The sequence below is a fragment of the Belonocnema kinseyi genome, chromosome 2 (assembly GCF_010883055.1).
Source record: "Belonocnema kinseyi isolate 2016_QV_RU_SX_M_011 chromosome 2, B_treatae_v1, whole genome shotgun sequence".
Taxonomy (NCBI): Eukaryota; Metazoa; Arthropoda; class Insecta; order Hymenoptera; family Cynipidae; genus Belonocnema; species Belonocnema kinseyi.
Genome location: NC_046658.1, coordinates 149,722,202 through 149,734,196, shown reverse-complemented (window position 1 = coordinate 149,734,196; position 11,995 = coordinate 149,722,202). Strand labels below are relative to the sequence as shown.

Sequence of the window (11,995 nt, the reverse complement as noted above, 5' to 3'; positions counted from 1 at the left end):
TATCCAGCGTTTTACCCCTCGCTTGCTTGTTCTCGCCTGAGATTATATCTTAGAAGGCTGGCGTACCTACATTGTAAACAGAAATCATAAATTTCGTTTTCCGGATTCCCCACAATAAAATTAAGATGTTGTCCCTTTTGGTTCCATTTTAGTAAAAGAAGTTTATTACACTCAAATTGGAAGATTACAAAAAATCTTTCATAAAAATCCAAATTTTTGGTCTCTTCAGGTTATAAATTCAAGAACATTTACAGATTTACTTGTTTATATTTTTGGTTATGAAGGCCTCTGTTTGATTCAGATGAATCTTTTTTGGTGGAAAATTGTACTATTTTGTTGAAAATTCGTTCTTTTTTTATTTTAAAATCAATTTATTTTAACTAAAAATTTATTAGTACTTTTTTGTTAGAAAAAGAATCATGGTTGAAAATTAATTTTCTTAGTTTCAAAATTAAATTGTTCCAAGAAAATGTTACTAGTTTGTAGAAAATTCATTACGTCTTGATTGAAAGTTAATCTTCTTAGATAAAAATTAAATTTTGTAGTTAAAAATTGATTTGGTTGCAAATTTTAATATTTTTAGTTGAAGAGCCGTTCTTTTGAAACATTTTTAAACTTAAAACTTAGCTATATTATTCATGTTTACACTTGGTACCTTAAAGTATTTTTAAAACGATTTAAAAAGATTTCCAAAATTGTAGAGAAAAAATAATCTGGAAGATTTTCAGGCATTTCAAAAATTTTGCACGTTTTATTAAAGATGGTAGGAAAAAGTCGAATAATTTTAAACGATATTCAGAATTTTTAAAAGAACTTCAAAAATAATTCAAAAGCTGAAAAGATTCCAAATAATTAAAAATATAATTATATACGAAACATTAATTAAGATTCCTATGCAAATTAAAAATAGTTTTTTTATCTTAGAAATTTAATTTGAAGGGAATATTTAAGAAGATTTCGGAAGATTTCCAAAATTTTAAACAAAAATTAGAAACTTTTAAGGGATTTTTTTATTTTACAGGATTGATTGGTTAAAAGATATTTAAAAGTTTTGAAGAGATTCAAAATAATTAAAAATTTGGAATAATTACAAAAATTTTTTAACAAAATATATGTTTGATGAAAATCATGAAATAAGATTTTGACGATTTTAAATGGTTTTTTTATGATTTTTAGATAATAAACAAATTTAATTAAGATTCCTGCAAAAAATATTAAAGATTTAAAAAAATAATTAAAAAAAAATATTAAAAAAAAATTCATGTATAAATAACAATTAAACAATTATTATTTTTTGACCATTTAAAATAAAAAGAATTCAACTTCTAGTTTGAAAATTGATGATTAAAAAAAATGGTAAGTATCAAATTTTAATTATTTTCACTGAAATTGCTTAAAATGACATAATTTAAAAAAAATTCAATTAGTTGATTCATTGCTCAAATTAGAGCATTGAAAATTATAGCGTGGATTTTTTTGAACCTTCTATCTGTACAATTTATGAAAGTTAGAATTTTTTATTTTATAGTTTACCGATATTTATTTTAAAATTGGAAAATTTAAATTTATTCTTTGTTTTTTGTCAATTAATGTTAAGGGTATACTTAATAAGATTGAAAAAGATTTCCAAAATTGTCAGAAAATAATGCGGAATTTTTTAACGCATTATTTTAATTTTGTATAGTACTTATTCAAAGTTGGAAAGAAAACTCGAAAGCTAAAAAAATTGTTTAGAAGTTTAACAAGAATTTAAAAAAAGATAACAAATTTTAAAAAAATTCCATAAAATTTTACACAAAATTTAGGTTGTTGAAGATTTTGAAATCAAATTTTCAATTTTTTTAAACATTATGAAAGTCTGAAAAAGAATCAAGAAATTGAACTAAAATTCATATAAAAGAAACATCTATATCATAAAATTTTACCGATTATTATCAAAAATATATTATTTTTATTGAAATGTTAAGAATAACTATTATTGTAAATAATGCTTGCAACAAAATATTTTAATTTCATAGATTTTCAGTGTTTTATTTATCTCTTAATTTGTTTAATTATTGCAAATCTTACTAGAAATAATACATCTTTGATAATAATTGGTCAAATGTGATCATTTATATGTTTCTAAACGATTTAGATAAACATATAGGAATTTTTGGGCATTTACACGTAGAAATAATTCGATATCTAATTTAAAATTAAAATCAATAATAGCATTTCGCACAAAGATTCACTCAGTGAAAATTCCTGAAATATTTTATAATTTATGCTTAACTACTATTATTTGTTCATATGAATTTTTATTAATACTTTTTTTATCATCATTACACTCGGAATTCATGGATTTCATGGTGATAGCGGAATTTACGGATTTCAAGGAATTCACGGAATTTACGGATTTTGAGGAATTTACGGAATTTACGGTACGCACGGAATTCACGGTGCACATGACATATGAGGAATTCACAAGATTCAAAGAATTCATGAAAATAACGAAATTCAAGAAAATCAGGGAATTCACGGAATTTTTACAATTTGCGGAATTCGCAGGATTCGAGGAATTTACAGTCTGCACGGAATATAAGAATCTCATAAGATTAAAAGAATTAATAGAATTCCCGGAATTTAAAGAATTTAGGGAATTTAACGAACTTATGAAATTTACAGAAATCAAGAAATTCAAAGAATTCGTGGAATTCAACAAATTTAATGAATTCAAGAAAATCAGGGAATTCCTGGAATTCACGCAATTTACAGAATTCAGGTAATTTATGGAGTTCGAAAATTAATTAAAGTCAGGAAATTTACGGAATTTCTTGAATTCCTTGCATTCTTTGAATTCAGTTAACTCCTGGAATTCTGTGAATTCCTCGAACTTTGTGAATGTCTGGAATTATGTGAATTCCTTGATCTCAGTGAATTTCTTGAATTCCATTAATTACTTGAATTTCATGAATGTTATCGCAAATTCCGTTATTCATACGAATTCCGTGATTTTAATGAATTCCTTAAATTCATTGAATTCCACAAATTCCTTGAATTTCATGAATCCATCGAATTCTATGAATTCCTTTAATTTCATGAATTCTTTTAACTCCGTGAATCCCTTGAATTCTATGTATTCCTTGAATTCCATGAATTACTTGAATTTCATGAATTAAGTAAATTTCTTAAATTCTGTGGATTCCTTGGATTCTATGAATTCCTCTAATTCTGTGGATTCCTTGAATTACTTGAATTCTGTGAATTCCATGAATTACTTGAATTCTGTGAATTCCTTGAATTCAGTGTTCCTTGAATTTTGTTACGAAGTATACTTTATTTTTAAAAAAATTTCGGTAGTAAAAAATATTAAAAATCTTCATTATTTTAAATACCAACTATTAAATTTTTTATTGAAAATTTATCTTTTTTGGTTAGAAACCTAATTCTGTATACTGCAACCCTTCAAATATTGTTCCAGGAATAAAATTAAAAAATATGTTAACAAACACCGATTACTTCACTTACCTATGTTTGCAATTTATTATACTATTATACTGTTTATTATATCACATAATGTGCTATCTTATATTTTATAAAAATATATAAATAATTTCTATGGCTTTTAGCAAAGTTTGATCAAATTCCCAGCATTTAAAAATTTTCATTTTCAAGACATATTTCTTCTAATTTCAGCTAGCCTTCGATTCAATTTTCAAATTCAACTTCAAAGTTTGAATATTAATCAGGTTTAAGTACCTTGTATCTTAAACAATTTTTTTAACTTCAATGTTTCAATAAATAAATAATGATTGTTTAAATTAAACATTTAGTTATTAAAATTGAAATTAATTAAATTGAAATATTTTCATCGAGCATTTGTAAATTAACCTGTTCATATAAAATGTGTAAAACGAAAAAATAGAAGAAAAATATATTCCTCTATTAGCCCTGGCTTACCAGCGTAAAATCTTGACTGAGATTTTGTCAACATAATCCAAGCGATACGTTAGCGTAATTAGCTAGAGCGTCCGACATAGGCTTAGGTTTTAGATTGTTAAGGTAGGTAGGGTTCGAATCTCACGAGGGTGCGATTTTTCATAGCGTCTAAGCGTTCGATTATGTTTGTAAGTGACCGCACGTGCATGATTTCACAAATAAATTGAATGCAGTTATTAAAAAAAAAATTTTTTCTTGGTAAATTTATCATTATATTACAGGTCGGCCTCTGAATAGGGGACTAGGGAGGAAGCGTTTCCGCGAATTGAGCTTCCCCCCACCACAAGACTCACTCGAGACATAATCTGATCTTTTGTTTGCTTTTTTCGATCTTGGGGCATTTACTCTGAATGGGCGACTGCACGAGTTGTGCGATCATTTGGTTTGTTTTGTTTCAGAGAAGTGTATTGATATAGATGTTACGTGTTTTTATAACTTGTTTTGTGTAATTTTAAAAGACTATCAATACAATCCGTATAAATTATAATTGTTATTAATTAATTAATTATTTTAATTATATTACAGTATATCAGTTGAAACTTGCCTACGTGCACAATTTTGATTTGTATCAATTTGTATGTATACAATTTGATTTCTATCTCACAAAAAGAATCTTTTTTAAGCCAAAATACTTTGTACAATGAAAAAAGCAACAATTTCTTTAAATTTCTTTAAATTTCTTAAGTCAACTGTAGAAGTTTTATCAGATTAAGATATTTAAATAGAAATTTTTATTTTTTTCTTTAATACGCATAACATATTAGAAAATAAAAACAAAATAAATTTACAAGAATTCTTGTAAATTTATTTTATTTTTTAAAAGTGTCAATTCCTTGAATTCCTTCAATTCCTTCAATTTTATGAAATCCATTAATCCTATGAATTACGAAAATTCCGTGAATTTCTTCAATTTGACGAATTCAATTCATTTCGCAAATTCCTTGAATCCCATGAATTTCATGAATGAATCGCAAATTCCATTAATTTCATGAATTCCGTGATTTTCATGAACTCCTTGAATTCCATAAATTCCGTGCATTTCATAAATTTCGTGATTTCCTTGAAATCCTCGAATTGCGTGAACTCAACCGATTTCGGGATTTCTTTGAATTCCATCAATTCTGCTATTTCTGTAACTTCTGTGAATGTCATGAATTCCATAAATTTCATTAATTCCGAAATTTCCGTTAATTCTGTGATTTCCTTGTGCACAATTTACGTCTTGCTAGACGGTGAATTCACGATTTACAAGACTTACAATACATGTATTGCAATCTCGTAATTCCAATACCATATAGTTTTCTACACGCTAAACATGTAATTATAATAACAAATAAATTTTTTCGAGAGCAGCAGATGACAAAACTCTCGTGACTGTAAGATTTTGGGCGAGTGATTCAAATTACTATACGGAAAAAAAATTCTTGAGGCAAACGAGTGAATCGAGAATATATTAAACTCAAAGAAAGTGTCCGCTTAGATTATGTAAAACGTTTGGTTAGAAGAGTTAAACATTTATTTATATTATGTAAATTGTGCTCGTGAATCAGTTATTTGGACAAAATTGCTAAGTTCGAGAGTTTATTATTGTATTATTATTGTATATTATTGTATTTATTATTATCTTCAGATTAAAAAAAATTTAGTTTTTATAGAAATATATTAACTTGCAGTAGCCAATCTTTCGTCTGGTATCGCGAAAATGAATTTCCCTGAAATCCATATAATGCATTTGGAGGTCAAGTTTGTTGTTTTTATCGCGTTTCTTGATATTTCAATATAGTTATCGCCTACAAGCGAAACAAATGTAAATTATTGTTACTGCATCATAAGCTCCATTTAATATTAACATTCGCGCACATTTTAAGTGTTAAAAAACGTTTAATTGTCCAAAGTAAATCTCAACTGTCACTGCTCCCGATTAGACTGTCGCCATTTTGTTTCGCTGCTCCCATAATGCACCGGCGCTGTTCCGATAATTCCTTCAGACACCTATTCTTAATATCCCTATTATAGCTGTACTTATTAGAAGTTTGACTATACGATATTCCCGATATATGGAAAATGGTCAAGGATAAGGAATAATATGCCTGTCACAGCTCAATTTGTTTTACCGTGTAGTAGAAAAATATTTTAAACTACTGAATAAATAAGACTAGAACTAATATTCTGTGTGTAGAAAATACGGAAGGCAAAATTTATTAAACATAAAAATGCTTGATTTTGTACATTCTCATCTTAATTATCAGCTATTGTTACTATGGTAATGATAATCCTACCATCTTAACCTTTTTGATAAACAAATTTAAGCGTCCAGATTGTACTAAAAAATTTTCGACTTACTTATGTGTGCCCCGGGGAGAAAGAGAAGGTGTCATGCCGTTCTTCCTCATGTAATTATGGCAAGTGACCGCCATCTTGGATTTTTCTCGATTTGCCGGTATATTTTGCATTTCATGATGAAAAATCTTATGCACAAATTCGTACAAAAATTGAATTCTCTACAATCTTTATGAGAACAATATTGCCGAAAATTCATTATTCTTTAAATAATAATAAGCAAAAACTAAGCAAAATTAGAAAAGTGGTGCAGTTTTTTTTTCATTTTTTGCACCATTTCTATTGAAAAAAGTGGCATATTTAAATATCAAAGTTGTAAAGGACTCGATTCCCCCCAGCTTTTGTAGCAACAAGTTTTTTGTGCGACGCGTAGATCGCGTCCGGGAACGCGCTCAACACGGTGGTGCCGGGGAATGACGTACGCGCTCGACGCAACGCCGCGCTGGAATGGCCGAAGCGACTTATAACTTATTTCCACACCAAAGTTATTGGCAAATTTTTTTACGTTTTTTCTCTGGGAGGCGTAATCCACGAATAGCTCTTCTCATTTACTGGTTTTTTCCAGTCAATTTTTTCAATTTTTCCGGTATACGTAGCCGTTCTTCTGCACTGCCAAGTAGAACGCGTTCCCGGCCGCGATCTACACGTCGAACGAAAAACTTGTTTCTACAAAAGCTGTGGGGAATTGAGTCCCCTACAACTTTGAGATTTAAATGTGCCATTATTTTTCAAATAAATGGTGCAAATCATGAAAAAACTGCGCCCACTTTCCCAATTTTGTCTAGTTTTTGCTTATTATCATTAATAAACAATGTTTTTTCAGCAATATTATTTGAATAAAGATTGTAGAGAATTTAATTTTCTAAAGATTTGTTTCTCACCTTTTTTTCGAAAAATGCAAAATACGCCGGGACACTTAAGTGCGTCGAAACTTTTTTGTTGCCGGTTATTGTGTACCGTTGTGTTGAATTTTATCTTAACTAGTAAGGCTATCATGTCCAATCAACTCGGCCCCTAGTAACACGTTATCCCCTCTCTTGCTTACTAGGCTGGCCGAGTCCACGAGCTAAGATCGTTGTGCAATCCGCACGTTCAATTATCGTAGATATGACATTTACAAAATCCACGAAAACAAATAAAAATTAACATTTTGCGCCAATAAACGCACTATATAAAAAAGTGAAGAGACGGAAAACGTTTCTTTTTGAAAACCCTACAGGATTTTCATGGCAACTTCTCAAATTTTCTAGAGAAATGAAAAATTAGGATTGCACAATAATTTAAAATTTTAAATTTCAATTTGTGGTAAAGTATGCAAGATACGAAACAAGATAAATGAATATTGTGCACCCAAAAAAATCTACAAATATTTTATAAATCACTTTTTTCATAAGACACGTAGTTTTTGTCTTATTCGTACAATACAATATTTAAAATAAAAAAATACAATTTTAAAATAAACAACACAAGCTATGAAAGAAAAAGTTCACAGTTGCACTCCTGAAAAAAATTACAAATTTGTTACATATAATTTTTGAATAGGACACGTAGTTTTCGTTTTAATCGTAAAAGTTATCATTAAAAATATTAATGAATTTTGAACAAAATACTTGAATTTTCCACCAGACAGTTAAATTTCTAATAGAAGACTGGAATTTTCTACTAAAAAAATTAATTTTCAAACCCAATAATCGAATTTTCAGCCTAATTTTTAATCTTTAAGAGAAAATATCAACTTTTAATTTTTTTAAATTAACGCTATAGTTTTTTTTCAAACAGAAATTACTTTACGACTAAAAAATATATCTGCAACTGAGAAAATAAATTTTTGATAAAGTGGGCCAACTTTTAACCAAAAAAGACAAATTTGATAGAAAAAAGTTGAACTTTGCACTGCACAGATTATTTATCTTCCAAAAAGATGTATTTTATCGAAATAATTTAATTTTCAACCAGAGGCGAATTTTTAATTAAAATGTTGAATCTTTAACGAACAAAAAATTAGAATTTTTAACAAAGTAGCTAAACTTTTAACCCAGAGCTTAAATTTTTCAACCCAATAGACGCATTTTCAACCATTTTTCTTTTTGTAAAATAGCTGTATTTTTAACCCGAAAATATCAATTTTCAACAAAAAAATTTCACTTTCAATGCAAAATTTGCAGTTTTAACCAAGAAAGAGAAAATTTCAAACAACACAAGAGATAAATCATCAAAGAGCAAAATACATTTTGAACAAAGTAATTCAACTTTTACTCAACTAGTTAAATTTGCAATAAAAAAAAATCAGCTAGAAATAGAATAGTTGCATTTTTATTTTAAGAAAAATCAAATTTCTATCAAAAGAGATGAATTTTCAAAAAATATAGACGAATTTTCGAAAAAAGAATTGAATTTTCTACAAAGAGTGATTTTCCAATCAATGGAGTAAAAAAATTCAACCAAATTGTAAAATTTTCAAGCCAAAAAGACGAATTCTTTACAAAACAGTGAAATTTTCAACCAGAAAATATGAATTTTTAACTAAAAAATTCATTTACCGGACCAAAACAATAATTTTTTTAGAAATAGTTGAAATTTTCACACAAAAAATATAAATTTCTCACAAGAAACAATCAATTCTTGACCAGGAATGGAATAGTTAAGCAATTAAAAAGAAAAAAATTTAATTTTTTCTAAAAAAAGATCACATTCTTTACTCCGCTGTGAATTAAACCACAAGTTTACTGAATGCCGGTTGGGTGCTCTTACCACTAAGCTACTGCAGAGATCGAAAGAAAAATATTTCTAATAAAAGTCAATTTGATCTTTTCCATTTTTTGAAAATTTTTTGAATCATTTTCCAGGAAAAAAATAATTTAAAATTTGCTAAATACATATAGCTCTATGTAGTCTGAAAAAACGTTCGAGAAAGATATCCCCACTGATCGGTTGTTAGTGTCTCCAATAATAATACAAATTTCTTGTAAAATTTGAAAAAAAAATTCTGTTAAAATTAGAACTTTCTCAAAAAGCTCAGAAAACTTTTTTTCTTTTATATTTTAAAACTATTTTTCATAATGAGATCTCAGAGCAAAAAAAAAAATTAATAAAAAAATAAGTAAAAAATTCAAACTCTGACTTTGATGCACGAGGGTTAATTATTATTAATTAATTTCTAGTCTATAAAGTCAACAAAAATTCTACTTTTTTCCTTTTTCGCTGAATAGAAATTGAGTAAAATTTAGTCCAGATAAAAAAAATGTACTGAGGAATTCTTAGTTTACTTTTTAAAAAAATTAGTTTTAGTGAAAAATTATTTTAATGAAAGTTGTAGTCCTCTATTAAATAGATGTACTTTTAGGAATCAGTGAGCATTTTTTATTTCACTCACTGGTAGAATATGTAAAAACTATAAAATATTTTTTTCACGGTCATTATCCCTAATTCGTTTTTGAGATATAGAACTTTTTCCAATATTTTTTAAACCTATGGAATGAACATATTCACTTTTGTAAACAGACTCTTTAAATTAAATTTATTAATTTTTCGCATTTTTTCTTCTTAGTAAAAACTTAGTTTCATTTCTATATACATAGCTGAAATTATTTATGTGTCAACCATGATAAAATGAATATAATCAGGGTAGACAGTTCAGTTCTTCATCATTTGGCATAACTTCCTCCAACAATGCGATGAATTTTTCAAGCGGGCACAATGTAGAACAGCCTGGAATTCTTCTAACTTCCATGACAGAAGGAATACCCTTGTAATACAAGACCTTTATATTTAAAAAATTAAAAACTAGTTAATCTCAACAGATCTAAATGTAATTTAAAAGTCTTTTATAAAGGAAACCGTTCCTCAAAAAGGGGCATAACTGGTAACAAAAATAAAATTTTAAAAATGCAAAGAGGGCCTCTAAAATGTCCTCTACTAGTAGTAGAGCTACGAGATTACCACGTCACTTACCGACCAAGCTTGGTTCTGTGCCATGCTAGATTACCAGCAGTAGGTATTCTCGATGATCGGTAAATCAACATTGAACATAACCTTTCTCAATTCGTAAGTAGGGTGTACTCTCATAGCTATACTACTTCTACTAAATTCTATAATAAAATTATATTGATAATGTCTAATTAATATAATCAATTAATTAAAAGGTTAAAATATTACATACAAGAAAAACTGCGTTAATATAAGAAATGAAATGGTTAGGCAACTTTTTAAAGCGCGGCTTTAAATATATACAGGAAATTTATTTAGTTGCATTTTTTGAATTAAATAATGTTACTCACTTGTACAAAATATTGACCATTATCTCGATGAAGTTCTAAAATCACTGAACTGGCATAATTAGGTAAATGTGGTTTGGCGATACCGAGAGCAAGAAGCTGTGCTCCTATGTTAAGGTCATGACAACTGTATAGTGTAATTTTTCGACCTTTATCCAGTGATCCATTTTTTGCAGCAACCATATCTTCTGTTATTTTTTTCAATAATATTCCTGAAAAAATGTTGTTTGTAATTGTTGCAATGTAATTAATAATTAATTTTTATACTTATAATAAATAGGCTATGAGACGAGAGTGTCACGTGACGAGATTCCTTCGTTACCGAAATTTTTTTTATTTTCTAACATATTTTCATATGAAACACCACATCGAGTTGAAAGTTTCGAATAATAAATAAGAATCACTAAGAAAGCTGAGTGTGGTCCTGAATTAAAAAAAAAATTACTTACCAAAAAAAACTTCTTTCATCATTTCAAAAACTTAGGACCAGACTCACCTTTCTTATTGCTTCTTATTAATTCTCACAAATAGTGAAAACCCAATTAACCTTAGTCAAATAGTATACCTAGAAATAAATATATACAAATCCCGAAAATTGACAAAACTTTAAATGACAAAAACAGTTATATCATAGCTATCAAGTTACTCAATAATCTACCAAATGAATATAAATTACTAAACACAGTCGACTCTACGACACTTCTCGTTTTCGGGGCTGTAGGGGAAGCGAACAGGAAGTGTCAGATAACCCCCTTTCTCCTGCGTTAAGGGGTTCGCACAAGAAAAAACGTATGCAGTATGCTAGGAAAGGCTCACGCACGAGCCGTCCGTGCACACACCCAGAGAACCAACCAATCCTGTGCGATCTGTCGCGCTGCTACGAAGCGAGCTGCATACGTACTGTTCACCTATCGGACCGCCGCTCGAAAAGCAAATGTTTTCCACGTTGCCAATTTGGTTTATTGTATTATTTATTTATATCTATTTATTCAAATTATGTTATCCACAATATACACATAAATAACTATGAAGCTTGTCAGAGATATCCAAAATATTAAAAATATATTACTTTCTAAAATAGCTTTTAATACCGACTTTTTTCACAATGATAAACACTACATTCTCTCCGTAAACACAACAATATTGGCAACGTGGCAAACTTCTGTTTCTCGAGTGTCGGCCCGATAAGTGAACAGTACTTATCCAGTTCGCACCGTAGCAGCGCACAGTGGGGTGAAATCGGAAAACGAGGTTCAAAATGACATTTAGAACGCAATTATGCACCGATTTTAGAATTTTTTTTTTTTGAAAAATTTAGAACTAAATTTTTCAGAAAATGGTGAGAGTAGATTTTTTATTTTTTTGTTTATTTAATTTTTATTTTAATGCAAACATCGAAA

At 28.3% G+C, this 11,995-nt stretch overlaps 1 protein-coding gene across 2 annotated transcripts in view; it reads right to left on the bottom strand.

The window, feature by feature from the left end:
• Positions 1-9,822: 9,822 nt before the first annotated feature.
• LOC117168248 (venom acid phosphatase Acph-1-like) overlaps positions 9,823-11,995 on the bottom strand; it is a 10,864-nt gene continuing 8,691 nt past the window's right edge. For both annotated transcript variants that reach the window (XM_033353748.1, XM_033353747.1), the window contains 2 exons: positions 10,599-10,807; positions 9,823-10,081 (listed from right to left, as the gene is read on the bottom strand). In XM_033353748.1, the coding sequence (XP_033209639.1) occupies positions 9,941-10,081; positions 10,599-10,807 (350 nt within the window). In that variant the 3' untranslated portion in view covers positions 9,823-9,940. The remainder of the gene's footprint in view (positions 10,082-10,598; positions 10,808-11,995) is intronic.